The following is a 15,360-nucleotide window of genomic DNA, read 5'->3' on the forward strand; positions in this document are numbered from 1 at the left end:
AACTAGAAAATGGGGGGGGGGGGGGGAAGTCGCTCAAAAGCGCATGGTTCAGGATAAGGTATCTTTTGAGGATATCATCCAGACAGGGAAGAAAAGGTTACTTGTAAGTAAGGATGTCAAAGAAATTGTAGTAGATCAGATGGCCTTAAATAAAATTAATAATGACCAGACAGAAGATAACACATTAATAATGCCAAGTATTAAACATAATATAAAACAAAACAACAAGCATGCATTGAAATGTCTATACGCAAATGCCAGGAGCCTGAGACATAAGATGGGAGAGCTGGAGTACATTGCACACAATGAAAAATTGGGTATTATTGGCATCTCTGAGACCTGTTGGAAGGAAGATAACCAATGGGACACAGTCATACCGGGCTACAAATTATATCGTATCGATAGGAGGAGTGGTAGCACTGTATGTAAATGAGAACCTTGACTCGGATAGGCTACAAATATTGCAGTAGACAAAACCCCTATTGGAATCTTTGTGGATTGAAATTCCATGTGAAAAGGGGAAAAGGACAGTTATAGGAGTGTACTACCGTCCGCCTGGCCAGGACGAGCGGACGGACACAGCAATGTCAAAGGAAATTAGGGAAGCGAATAAATTGGGCAATGTAATATTAATGGGTGATTTCAATTATTCACATATAGACTGGGTTAATGTAACATCGGTACATGCTAGGGAGGTGAACTTTCTTGATGAAATCAAGGACAGCTTCATGGAACAGCTGGTTCAGGAGCCCACAAGAGAAGGAAAATACTAGACTTAGTCATTACTGGAGCTCATGATCTGGTGCTGGGGGTAATGGTGCAAGGGCCACTTGATAACAGTGATCATAATATGATCAGTTTTGATATTGGCATTGAAGTAAGTGAACTTAGGAAATCAAATACACTAGCGTTTAACTTTAGAAAAGGTGATTACGACAAAATGAAAAAAGCGAGTGAAAAAAGACTGAAAGGTGCAGCTCGCAGGGTAAGATCTTGTATCAGGCGTGGATGCTGTTTAAAAACACCATCCTGGAGGTATAGGACAAATATATTCCGCGTATTAGAAAAAGAGGAAAAAAGACCAAACGTCAGCCGGCGTGGCTAAACAGTAAGGTAAAGGAAGTCGTTAGAACCAAAAAAACAATCATTCAGAAAGTGGAGAAGAGAAACCGACTGAAAGTAACAAGATAAAACATAAGGAATGCCAAGCCAAATGCAAAGCAGAGATAAGGAGGGCAAAAAGGACTTTGAAAAAAGTTAACGTTAGAAGCGAAAATACATAGTAAAAATCTGTTTAGATAAATTAAAAGCAGGAAGCCGGCTAAAGAATCGGTTGGGCCGCTGGACGAAAATGGTGTTAAAGGGGCGATCAGGGAAGACCGAGCCGTAGCAGAGAAATTAAATGAATTCTTTGCTTCGGTCTTCACCGAGGAGGATTTGGGAGGGACACCAGTGCCGGAAAACATATTTGAAGCGGGCGAGTCGGAGAAACTAAACGAATTCTCTGTAAACTTGGAGGATGTAATGGATCAGTTCTGCAAACTGAAGAGTAGTAAATCGCCAGGACCTGATGGTATTCATACCAGAGTATTAATAGAACTGAAAAATGAACTTGTAGCGCTACTGTTAGTAATATGCAATCTATCCCTAAAATCGAGTGTGGTACCGGAAGACTGGAGGGTAGCCAATGTTACACCAATTTTTAAAAGGGTTTCAGAGGAGATCCGGGAAATTATAGACCGGTGAGTCTGACGTTGGTACTGGGCAAAATGGTAGAGGCTATTATCAAGAATAAAATTACAGAGCACGTACAAAAACATGGGCTGATGAGACAAGTCAGCAAGGATTTAGTGAAGGGAAGTCTTGCCTCACCAATCTACTGCATTTTTTTTGAGGGGGGTGAACAAATGTGGACAGTGGGGAGCTGGTGGATATTGTGTATCTGGATTTTCAAAAGGCATTTGACAAAGTGCCTCATGAAAGACTCCTGAGAAAACTGGAAAGTCATGGGATCGGAGGTAGGGTATTACTATGGATCGAGAGCTGGTTGAAAGATAGGAAGCAAAGAGTAGGGTTGAATGGTCATATTCTCAGTGGAGAAGGGTAGTTAGTGGGGTCCCACAGGGGTCTGTGTTGGGACTGCTGCTTTTTAACATATTTATAAATGACCTAGAGATGGGAGTAATTAGTGAGATAATTAAATTCGCAGATGACACAAAATTATTCAGGGTCGTCAAGTCGCAGGAGGAGTGTGAAAGATTACAGGAGGACCTCGTGAGACTGGGGGATTGGGCATCCAAGTGGCAGATGAAGTTCAATGTTGACAAGTGCAAAGTGATGCATGTGGGTAAGAGGAACCCGAATTACAGGTATGTCATGCAAGATTCCGCGTTAGACGTTAAGGACCTAGAAAGGGATCTGGGAGTCATCGTTGATAAGACGTTAAAAACGTCTGCCCAGTGTGCTGCCGCGGCTAAGAAAGCACACAGAATGTTGAAAGGGATGGAAAACAAACACGAGGATGTTATAATGCGTTGTATCGCTCCATGGTGAGACCGCACCTCGAGTATTGTGTCCAATTCTGGTCGCTGCATCTCAAAAAAGATATAAAGGAATTAGAAAAGGTGCAGAGAAGGGCGACGAAAATGATAAAGGGAATGGAACGACTTCCCTATGAGGAAAGGCTGAGAAGGTTAGGGTTCTTCAGCTTGGAGAAAAGGCGGCTGAGGGTGATATGGTAGAAGTCTACAAGATAATGAGTTGAGTAGAGCGGACAGATGTGAAGCATTTGTTACATTTTCAAACAACAACAAAACCAGGGGACACAAGATGAAGCTAGAATATGGTAGATTTAAAACAAATAGGAGAAAGTTTTTCTTTACTCAGCGTGTAGTTAGACTCTGGAACTCGTTGCCGGAGAATGTAGTGACAGCAGCTGGCCTTACGGAATTTAAAGGGGGTTTGGACAGATTCCTGAGGGAAAAGTCCATTGAACATTTATTACATTTTTTTTTTTTGGGGGGGGGGGGGGGGGTTGCCAGGTTCTTGAAGCCTGGATTGGCCGCTGTCAGAGACAGGATGCTGGGCTTGATGGACCCTTGGTCTTTTCCCAGTATGGCGGTGCTTATGTGCTTTTGTACTTATTTTGAGTACAAAATCTTTAAAATATGAAAAGATGTCATAAAGTCCAACAAAATTTCTATTATCCTCCCTAACGAACCAATAAACCTATAAGGAGGTTTAGTAGCCGTTAAATTTTTTATTTATTTATTTATTTTTTGTTACATTTGTACCCCGCGCTTTCCCACTCATGGCAGGCTCAATGCGGCTTACATGGGGCAATGGAGGGTTTAAGTGACTTGCCCAGAGTCACAAGGAGCTGCCTGTGCCTGAAGTGGGAATCGAACTCAGTTCCCCAGGACCAAAGTCCACCACCCTAACCACTAGGCCACTCCTCCACTTTGTGATCAGGAAGATGTGCTGCTAACTGTTTTTTGCGAAGACAGGTTTCTTCTGTATTTGTTACAGCTAACTGTATTACTTCATGACCTAGTCACTATTACTAATCAGGATTGTGTAATAACCTAGTAACCAGTGATATCAGTGTTTTAGTTAGACAGTACACTCTACAGTTGCTTATCAGCATAATGGAGCTACATTTGTACAGCTGAGCTGTAGTGTAGGGTGTATTATTCTATTTTCTTACCTATATAATAAATTAATATATTTCACAGCAGTGACTTTACTTTTATTCCAGTTCTATCTAACAGAAGAAAAGTTCTGGTGTAGGCCCAGCATTTATAGGTGAATAACTCTTCTGGGCAAAGCTACCCAATGATTAATTCCCAGGTTCCGTTTACAGGAGTCTGGCTAAACCAACTTCCTAGCTCTGTCCAGGGGTTATATATTATAAAGGAACCTGGCTGTTCTGGGCCACATATGTAAACAAAACCAGCAATAAAACTCTTGCCTCTGCTTATAAGTGAGCTGTAAATCTTGAATAGCAGCTTCACGAAAACCTGACTCTTTAAGTTCTCCCCCCCTGCAGTCTCTGAAACAATGTCAGAGACACAGACAGCAAGGAAACGAATTAGTGAATGGATACAGACTTTAACAGCACGAGAGATCACAGGAAAGCAGGGATACACACAGAGACCTTCCTCTAGCAGGTCTCTATACAGAAAACAATCGGATTCTTTTCTCAACTCTCTGAGATCGCGGCCCGAGCCTACATTCCTAGATCCGTCGCTGGAGACAGTAAAATAATTTCTGCTGAAATATTTCTCCTCTCAATGTTCCTTGGATGCTTGTCCGAGCTACCTTTTAAAAGATTGCGGAAGCACTTTTATTAATCTCCTCAAAACAAACATTTCCTTCATATTAAGTCATGGGTTTTTTTCCCAAAGAATATAGGCTCAATAATACTTACTCCTATTCCAAAAAGTTATCGGCTTCAATCAATGATGTCACCAACTACACACCAGTAGCATCCATTCCTGTACTAACTAAAGTCATGGAAGGTATCATTGCTGCACCTCTTATGGAATATCTTTAATCTTTTGCACTCCTGCACAAATCCCAATCAGTTTTCAGACCCTCCTATAGTACTGAAACAGACCTTACCACTCTAACTTCCAACCTCAAGAAAGAAGTCAGTCATGATAAAAAGATAATCCTGATGCAATTTGATATGTTGAGTGCGTTTGTTATGGTGGACCACCACATACTATTAAACATCTTAGATCACTTTGACCTGAGTGGTAATGTCCTCCAATGGTTTCAAGGTTTTCTGAAGTTCATATCATATCAAGTGAAGATGGCAGGTTCCATTTATCCTCCTTGGTCCCCTGATTGTGGAGTGCCTCAGGGTTCTCCACTCTCCCCCATTTATTTATTTGTGACGTTTGTATCCCACATTATCCCAAACAAGGTTGAGTTCAATGTGGCTTACAATAAATAGTATAGGATACATAAAGAATAATGCATAAGAAAGTAATTTGTTGAAAGAATTCAATTTTACAGTACAGTATGATAAACATACTGGAATAGCTTTGGATGTTTAACATTTAGAAAATCTATTATGAATGAGAAATTGTACATGAAGCAAAGAGAAAGTTAATGGTAAATAGAGTAATAACCAATTCAGGTAATAATTAGTTATTTGAGATATGGTTTTTCTTTGTGAGAATTTGTTTGAATAGGAATGATTTGAGGATTTTGCAGAATCTAGTATATTTCTGTATAATTTCTTATTTTGGATGGTAAGGAATTCCACCATTTGGTTCCTTGGTAAGTGAAGTCTGCAGAGTTAATTAACGTAATGTCTCCCCTGGGTAGCAGTCTGGAATCTGCAGGTTTCAAAACCTTCATGTATGCAAGTGACCTTGTCCATTATGGGCCCAGAGGTCAGCTTTGGTGGTGTTCTGGGTTCCTTTTTCTGGTCCCGAGTCCACTTCTTAGGGGCAGTGGGTTTGGTAGCACAATAATACAACACACAAGTGTGGCTTGGCAAAAGGTATTTTATCGAGAAATAGGCTTACAGCACTTAGGGCAGAAAGATAATACAGCACTGCTTCTGTGTGTCTCAGGGTCTGCCTGATATCTCTGAGTGAATGAGTGTCTGTCTCTGTCAGGGCTGAGAATAGGTGTGTGTGTGTGTGTGTGTGTGTGTGGAATGGCTGCAGGTAGGATGGAGGGGGGGGGGTGTGGATGTGTGTGTGTCTTTTCTTTTTGTCCCTCCCTGGTTTAAATAACAGAATTATTTTGCTACACATAGGAAGTATGAATTCCTGTGAAGGCATAGTTTATGGAGACAGTGGTTCATTTCTATTGTTTCCTGAGCATTGGTTCTGGCTTTCTTCTTTTTTTTTTTTTTTCAGAAGCACAGGTAGAAGTTCTGTCTTGCGTGACATTCCCAAGTATCAGACTAGGAAGGTGGGGGAGGGGGGGGAATGTCAGAGCTGCTGTCCCAGAGGTCTTTTGCTGACACAGAGTAGGCCCAAAAGCCTCAAATAGGCTAATGCTGATAGACATCAATATTTACTTCCCTTGCAGTAAACATATTTCTGAAATCTTACACCAAATAAAATTAGGCCTTGACCTTATGGAATCTTGGGCATCTGATTTCAGATTGAAACTCGACAGGGACAAAACAACATTTTTGGCCATTACTAACCCATACGATTTCACTTCCTTCAATTCATTTACCATTGATCAAACTTCCTATCCTATAGAATCCACTTTGAAGATTCTTGGTGTTTTCATTGATCATCAGCTCACGTTTGATCAACATGTCTCCCAGGTTATTTCCAAATTATTCACAACCCTCTGAAAGGTTAGGCACATCAGGCCCTACTTTACATCTGAGACTGCTGGTTCAGTCTCTAGTTATCTCATAGCTGGATTACTGTAACACTATGTACTCGGGGTAGTAAGGAGCAGGTCCTAAAAAGACCTCAAACTGTACAAAACACAGCTGCTCGATTTATTTTAAAGTACGTTTTGAGCAAGCCACTCCTTTATTAATTAGATTACATTGTCCCCCCATTAAAGCCAGGATCTCGTTCAAGCTATGTACCTTTATATTCCAGATATTGTATGGACTGGCTCCAGATTATATGAACCATTTAATAGAAATATCTTTACATAAAATTTCCTTGGAACTAGGAACCCTCTCATACTTTGTCCACCAAATTTTAAAAATGTGGTATATAAAACCACTTTCAGCTGATTTCACCTATATTGGAACCAAATGTTGGAACTGATAAGCAGTAGTAGTAGTAGTAACTCTTCCAAAATCTATTAGATTTCATCCTATATACTTACAATTCTGAAAATTGCTGAAAACTCATTTCTTCACCAATTCATACCAGAATTCATTACATTAGTTAATATAACAATAATCAATTGATAATCTTGTCTCTTTTCTGTATTGCGACTCTATCAATATATAGACTATATGTAGTTTATTTGTTAATCTGTTACTCTGTCACTTCATCATACTACTTCACTATGTTGAAATTCAAACTCTGTATTTTTAATCAAAACTGCAAGCCATATTGAACTCAAGCTTGTTTTTGGGATAATTTGGGATATAAATAAATAATACATAAATAAAACCCTGAAACTAAAGCACCCCATTTTATTATAGAAAACCACAGCCTAGGATTAAATTTTCTTCTTATTGTTACAGAGACCAGAATAAATATAAGGAGGCGATAGATCTCCTGAATGATGCTCTTCAGATCCGTGAACAGACCATGGGAGTGGACCATCCTGCGGTTAGTGGCCATCTTGTTCTTTAACATAAGGAACACTGAAGTTCCTGCCCAATTCTCTGCAGCATCTTCTGCTGTGAAAGGCTGGGATTGCAGTTCCTGTGGGTCCTCCTCCTCCCCACTCCTTCCTCCACGGCTAGAGAGAGCATCTTCTTTTTGAAGCATGTATAAACCTAGAGTCTTGTCCTTCCCAATTATTTTAACTGTCCTTCTTCCTTCCTCTTCTCCTGTAGGTAGCTGCCACTCTGAATAACCTGGCAGTGCTTCATGGGAAGCGGGGAAGATACAAGGAGGCAGAGGCCACTGTGCAAACGAGCATTGGAAATCCGAGAGAAGGTAAGGAAAGAGCTTTAGCTAGAGTTGAGGCAACGATATTAGACACCCTAGGCAAACCTTCAGCCTTGTGTCCCCTCTCAATTAACTTTTACATTCCTAGAGCTTCACCCCTTTCCAAGATTTTATAATTAAACTCAACAATCATGATCATTTGAACACTATACCTCCCAGAACAATCCCGTAAAAATGCATTTCATGGACATATACCACCTGATATTCAAAAGAATTTAACCTGGCTTGAGAGAGTCCTGCCTAGTTAAATTCAGTAGAGCTGCCCTAAACGCTGATAATCAGTGGGGCTTAACCGGACAGTGCTGCTGAATATCACCATAGACCACCCCTGGCCTTAGAGCTTGGGCAGAGTGAGGGATAAGCCAGCAAAAAAGCTTGTCCTATCTTTATCCACAAAGCTAACTGGCACCGGGTTGAATAATAGCTGGTGCCCACTTAACTTCTGGGTTGCGGCATCTGCCTTCTTGGTACCCCTTTCCCTTCCCTGCAATGCCAACGCAACACAAACAAACTGGGCAACACAGTAATGGTGATTTCAATTACCCTGATATTGACTGGGTTAATGTAACATCGGGACACGCTAGGGAGGTAAAATTCCTTGATGAAATCAAGGACAGCTTTATGGAGCAGCTGGTACAGGAGCCGACAAGAGAAGGAAAAATTCTAGATCTAGTCCTTAATGGAGCGCATGATCTGGTGCGGGAGGTAATGGTGCTGGGGCCGCTTGATAACAGTGATCATAATATGATCGGATTTGATATTAGCTTTTAAGTAAGTATACATAGGAAATCAAATACGTTAGCGTTTAACTTTAAAAAAGGAGACTATGATAAAATGAGAAGAACGGTGAAAAGAAAACTTAGAGGAGCAACTGCAAGGGTCAAAAATTTACATCAGGCGTGGATGCTGTTCAAAAACACCATCCTGGAAGCCCAGGCCAAATATATTCTGCGTATTAAAAAAGGAGGACGGAAGACCAAACGACAACCGGCGTGGTTAAAAAGTGAGGTGAAGGAAGCTATTAGAGCTAAAAGAAAATCCTTCAGAAAATGGAAGAAGGAACCGACTGAAAATAATAATAAACGGCATAAGGATTGTCAAGTCAAATGCAAAGCGCTGAAAAGGAAGGCTAAGAGGGACTTCGAAAAAAAAGATTGCGTTGGAGGCAAAAACATATAGTAAAATTTTTTTTAGGTATATTAAAAGCAGGAAGCCGGAAAAAGAATCAGTTGGCCCGCTAGATGACCGAGGAGTAAAAGGGGCAATCAAGGAAGACAAAGCTGTAGCGGAGAGATTAAATGAATTCTTTGCTTCGGTCTTCACTGAGGAAGATTTGGGAGTGATACCGGTGCTGGAAATGGTATTTGAAGCTGACGAGTCGGAGAAACTTAATGAATTCTCTGTAAACCTGGAGGATGAATGGGGCAGTTCTACAACTGAAGAGTAGCAAATCTCCTGGAGCGGATGGTATTCATCCCAGAGTACAGACAGAACTGAAAAATGAGCTTGCATAAATTACATAGCAGTGTTAGAAATATGTAATTTTATCCTTAAAATCGAGTGTGGTACCGGAAGACTGGAGGGTGGCCAATGTAACGCCAATTTTTAAAAAAGGTTCCAGAGGAGATCCGGTAAATTATAGACCAGTGAGTCTGACGTCGGTGCCGGGCAAAATGGTAGAAACTATTATTAGAACAAAATTACAGAGCATATTCAAAAGCATGGATTAATGAGACAAAGTCAACATGGATTTAGTGAAGGGAAATCTTGCCTCACCAATCTACTACATTTCTTTGAAGGGGTGAACAAAGATGTGGATAAAGGTGAGCCGGTTGATATTGTGTATCTGGATTTTCAGAAGGCGTTTGACAAAGTACCTCATGAAAGACTTCAGAGGAAATTGGAGGGTCGTGGGATAGGGATAGGTAGTGTTCTATTGTGGGTTAAAAACTGGTTAAAAGATAGAAAACAGAAAGTAGGGTTAAATGGTCAGTATTCTCAATGGAGAAGGGTAGTTAGTGGGGTTCCCCAGGGCTCTTTGCTGGGACCGCTGCTTTTTGGCATATTTATAAATGACCTAGAGATGGGAGTAACTAGTGAGGTAATTAAATTTGCTGATGACACAAACTTATTCAAAGTCGTTAAATCGCGGGAGGATTGTGAAAAATTACAAGAGGACCTTACAAGACTGGGAGACTGGGTGTCTAAATGGCAGATGACATTTAAAACGTGAGCAAGTGCAAAGTAATGCATGTGGGAAAGAGGAACCCGAATTATAGCTACGTCATGCAAGGTTCCACGTTAGGAGTCACTGACCAAGAAAGGTGTTGTCGATGATACGTTGAAACCTTCTGCTCAGTGTGCTGCTGCGGCTAAGAAAGCAAATAGAATGTTAGGTATTATTAGGAAAAGAATGGAAAACAAAAATGAGGATGTTATAATGCCTTTGTATTGCTCCATGGTGCGACCGCACCTCGAATATTGTGTTCAATTCTGGTCGCCGTATCTCAAAAAAGATATAGTGGAATTAGAAAAGGTGCAGAGAAGGGCGACGAAAATGATAAAGGGGATGGGACGACTTCCCTATGAGGAAAGGCTAAAGCGGCTAGGGCTCTTCAGCTTGGAGAAAAGGCGACTGAGGGGAGATATGATAGAGGTCTATAAAATAGTGAGTGGAGTTGAACGGGTAGACATGAAGCGTCTGTTCACGCTTTCCAAAAATACTAGGACTAGGGGGCATGCGATGAAGCTACAATGTAGTAAATTTAAAACAAATCGGAGAGAACTTTTCTTCACTCAACGTGTAATTAAACTCTGGAATTCGTTGCCAGAGAATGTGGTAAAGGCGCTTAGCGGAGTTTTAAAAAAGGTTTGGACGGCTTCCTAAAGGAAAAGTCCATAGACCGTTATTAAATGGACTTGGGGAAAGTCCACTATTTCTGGGATAAGCAGTATAAAATGTTTTGTACTTTTTGGAATCTTGCCAGGTATTTGTGATCTGGATTGGCCACTGTTGGAAACAGGATGCTGGGCTTGATGGACCTTTGGTCTTTCCCAGTATGGCAATACTTATGTACTTATGTATTCCCTCCTACCCCCAACTGCACAATGAGCCGCATCCTTACTCCATTCATCCCACACCCTCATAAGCTCCCACCTCCAATTCTGGTGGAATCCTAAGCAGCTCCATATCCAAATGGCTGGTGTGACCTCTAGGAGCAATCTTGCAGTACTCACTTGAGGTCATGGCAGCCATTTTGGATAAGGAGCCACTAGGGTCAGGAGTGAGTGGGCATCACTCTTGCCTTTAGGACCACCACTGGACCACAATAGACCTTCAGGTAGGCCCAGATGGACCTCTGGAGCTGGGGGATTGGGGAACTTGGGGCCAGATTTGTTTTTCTTTGGTGGAAGGGAGATCATTACTGGGGGAGGGGGAATGGAGGGGGCAAAGGCACTGAAAGCACTTATGCGGGTCCAAGCTGATGTTCAGCCAGGGCCCGCCTAATTGTCTCTTAGTTGAGTCCTGGCTGAATATCAGTTGGGACCCACATAAGCTCCAGCACTCAGTGCCGGTGCCCGAACATGGTCTAGCACTGAATATGCAGGGCTAATTCTGCCATGGTAGTCAGCATTTTACAAAACACTGACTGTTGCGAGCTGAGCACTGACCAGATACTATTTAATATTAAACTAACAAGCCACTTACAAGGCCTAACCCCTGGTAAGCCTTTCCTCAGCTGAGAGGTGCCCAGCTCTACCACCGGCTGCCTTTCAGGTGCTGTGGAGGACTTGCAGCTCATCTGCATATCCTTACAGCCTTCTCTGGGGTGACACACCCAGGTCCACTCCGATCCACTCATGGCCTCCGCTCTAGGTGCCCCATTTTTCTCTTTACATCTAATCTTCTTCCCAGTTGCTAAAGTACCTCAGTCATTTATGGCCCCTATTCACATTATCTTCCTAGCCCTGTCCCTTCCTAATCTTTTCCCTCACCCCCTACCTCTCTCCGCTACAGGAACTCACTGCCCATCCATCGACTTCATCACCTCACCTTCTCTCCTACCCTCTTCCTCCCTCTTGGCTTTTAATCTCCGTCTCTTTCTTCCCTCCATTTTGCCCTCCCCATTCCACCTAAATACCTCTCGCCTTCGTGGCCACACCTCTCCTACTCTCCTCCGCTCTCTTTTACTCCTTCTCTTACTCTCAGCCGGTGACATCAATCCCAATCCTGGCCCTCCTCACCAACTATTATCCCAACTCTACAGATCTCACCGCGACCTCTCTAACCTCATCTCTATTCCTCTACTCCCCTCCTCTTCTCTGCCCTTCTCTTGCGCCCTATGGAATGCCTGCTCTATCTGTAACAAACTCCCCTATATCCAGGACCTCTTTATCTTGCGTCACCTCCATCTGCTCGCCATAACAGAAAACCTGGCTCTCAGTGGCGTTCCGAGGGGCGCTGACACCCGGGGCGGATGGCCGATGTGCCCCCCCCCCCCGTGCAGCGCGACCCCCCCCCCCGGTGAAGGGACACCCCCCCCCCCACCCCAGCGAAAGAACCCCCCCGGGTGCACGCTGCTGGGGGGGTGCTGCGCGCCGGTCAGCGTCGTTGGTTTCCATGCTCCCTCTGCCCCGGAACAGGTTACTTCCGCCCCCACCCGCCCCCCCCCTTGGTACGCCACTGCTGGCTCTGCCCTGATGACTCTGCTTCAGTCGCAGCCCTCTGCCATGGTGGTTATCTTTTTTCACATACTCCTCGCCCTACTTGTCGCGGGGGCGGTGTTGGACTACTTCTCTCTCCCTCCTCCAGATTTCAACTCCTTCTTCCACCTTAATCTCACTGTTTTTCCTCCTTTGAAGTCCACTCTATCCGCCTTTTCTCTCCTCTGCCTCTTCGAATAGCGGTCATTTATCGTCCCCCTGATAAGTCCCTTTCATCATTTCTCAGTGACTTTGATGCCTGGCTTGCCTTCTTCCATGATCCTTCCTCCCCCTCTCTCATCCTTGGTGACTTTAATATTCATGCTAATGGTCCTTCCAACTCTTATATTTCCAAGTTATTCGCTTTAACATCCTCCTTTAAACTCCAACTATGCTCTACCTCCCCCACTCATCAAAATGGTCACTGTCTTGATCTCATCTTCTCCTCCAACTGTTCACCCTCTAGTTTCCTTGCCTCTGGTCTTCCCCTCTCTGATCACCATCTTATAACTTTCACACTTAAATCTCCTCCCTCCCAGTCCCATCCTATCTTATCTAATTTATCTAGGAATCTTCACGATATTGACCCTTCATCTCTATCCTCCCATGTTTCAAACCTCCTCTCTACTGTGGCACCATCCACGTCTGTCAACGAGGCTGTTTCTTCTTACAACAATACTGTATCCTCTGCCTTAGACACTCTTGCACCTTTGATGACCCGCCCTATAAGGCGTACAAAACCCCAACCTTGGCTGACTTCTAATATCCACTACCTACGTTCCTGTACCCGCTCCGCCGAATGCCTCTGGCGGAAATCTCGGGCCCTTGCTGATTTCTTACACTTTAAGTTCATGCTGACCTCCTTCCAATCTGCTCTTTTATGCGCCAAACAGGATTATTATATCCAACTGACCAACTCTCTTGGCTCTAAACCTCGACTTCTCTTCACCACATTGAATTCTCTCCTCAAGGTGCCCCCTCCCCCAACTCCCCCTTCATTATGTCCTTAGACCGACAAGGTTCAAAAGATAAACCTTGAATTCTCTACCTTGCCACCTCTCCCTCCACTAGTCCGTTCCCCTCTCTCTCCTTCCCCTCATTTCTTTTCCTCCTTTCCTGAAGTTACTATAGAGGAAACTACAGTTCTCCTTTCTTCCTCAAAATGTACCACCTGTTCCTCTGATCCCATTCCCACCCACCTTCTTAATGCCATCTCACCTGCTCTTATTCCTTTTATCTGTCACACTCTTAACCTCTCACTTTCCATTGCAACTGACCCTACTGCCTTTAAACATGCTGTGGTCACACCTCTCCTTAAGAAGCCTTCACTTGACCCTACTTGTCCCTCTAATTACCGACCCATCTCCTTCCTCCCTTTTCTCTCCAAATTACTTGAGCGTGCTGTTCACCACCGCTGCCTTGATTTTCTTTCCTCACATGCTATTCTTGACCCACTACAATCTGGTTTTTGCTCTCTCCACTCAACCGAAACTGTGCTTACTAAAGTCTCCAATGACCTATTACTGGCTAAATCCAGAGGTCTCTATTCCATCCTCATTCTTCTTGATCTTTCCGCTGCTTTTGACACTGTTGATCACAGCATACTCCTCGATATCCTGTCCTCACTTGGATTCCAGGGCTCTGTCCTTTCCTGGTTCTCTTCCTACCTCTCCCTCCGCACCTTCAGTGTTCACTCTGGTGGATCCTCTTCTACTTCTATCCCTCTGCCTGTCGGCGTACCTCAGGGTTCTGTTCTTGGTCCCCTCCTCTTTTCTATCTACACTTCTTCCCTTGGTTCATTAATCTCATCCCATGGCTTTTCCTACCATCTCTATGCTGATGACTCCCAAATCTACCTTTCTACCCCTGATATCTCAGCTTGCATCCAAACCAAAGTTTCAGCGTGCTTGTCTGACTTTGCTGTCTGGATGTCTCAACGCCACCTGAAATTAAACATAACCAAAACCGAGCTTTTCATTTTTCCCCCCAAACCCACCTCCCCACTCCCACCGTTTTCTATTTCTGTTGATGGCTCTCTCATTCTCCCTGTCTCCTCAGCTCGAAACCTTGGGGTCATCTTTGACTCTTCTCTGATCATATCCAGCAGATCGCCAAGACCTGTCGTTTCTTTCTTTACAACATCCGTAAAATCCGCCCCTTTCTTTCCGAGCACGCTACCAAAACCCTCATCCACACCCTTGTCACCTCTCGTTTAGACTACTGCAATCTGCTTCTTGCTGGCCTCCCACTTAGTCACCTCTCCCCTCTCCAATTGGTTCAAAACTCTGCTGCCCGTCTCGTCTTCCGCCAGGATCGCTTTACTCATACTACCCCCCTCCTCAAGTCGCTTCACTGGCTCCCTATCCGTTTTCGCATCCTGTTCAAACTTCTACTAACCTATAAATGCTGCTCCCCAGTATCTCTCCACACTCGTCCTTCCCTACACCCCTTCCCGTGCACTCTGTTCCATGGATAAATCCTTCTTATCTGTTCCCTTCTCCACTACTGCCAACTCCAGACTTCGCGCCTTCTGTCTCGCTGCACCCTACGCCTGGAATAAAGTTCCTGAGCCCCTATGTCTTGCCTCATCCTTGGCCACCTTTAAATCTAGACTGAAAGCCCACCTCTTTAACATTGCTTTTGACTCGTAACCACTTGTAACCACTCGCCTCCACCTACCCTCCTCTCCTCCTTCCTGTACACATTAATTGATTTGATTTGCTTACTTTATTTTTTGTCTATTAGATTGTAAGCTCTTTGAGCAGGGACTGTCTTTCTTCTATGTTTGTGCAGCGCTGCGTACGCCTTGTAGCACTATAGAAATGCTAAATAGTAGTAGTAGTAGTAGCTAAATGGACTATTTGAAAATTGCCCCTTCTTCCTGCAGGTAAAAGAGTGCACTGATTATAGGTCGATTCAGAGAGCTACTGTGGGTGAAAGCATGTGGTTGGCGAGAGGATTACAAAGAAAGGTTTTGGGCTGAAGCAAAACCTCACATTTAGTCACCATTGCACAGCATATTAAAAAAAAA

The 15,360-nt window shown here is 43.5% G+C and overlaps 1 protein-coding gene across 1 annotated transcript in view; it reads left to right on the forward strand.

Moving 5' to 3' along the window:
• Positions 1-15,360, forward strand: part of KLC3 (kinesin light chain 3) — a 231,664-nt gene that overhangs the window by 59,036 nt on the left and 157,268 nt on the right. Inside the window, 3 exon segments of the mRNA XM_030217437.1 lie at positions 7,166-7,280; positions 7,511-7,576; positions 7,578-7,613. Of these exon segments, the coding sequence (XP_030073297.1) occupies positions 7,166-7,280; positions 7,511-7,576; positions 7,578-7,613 (217 nt within the window).

This window comes from Microcaecilia unicolor, chromosome 11 (genome assembly GCF_901765095.1).
Source record: "Microcaecilia unicolor chromosome 11, aMicUni1.1, whole genome shotgun sequence".
Taxonomy (NCBI): Eukaryota; Metazoa; Chordata; class Amphibia; order Gymnophiona; family Siphonopidae; genus Microcaecilia; species Microcaecilia unicolor.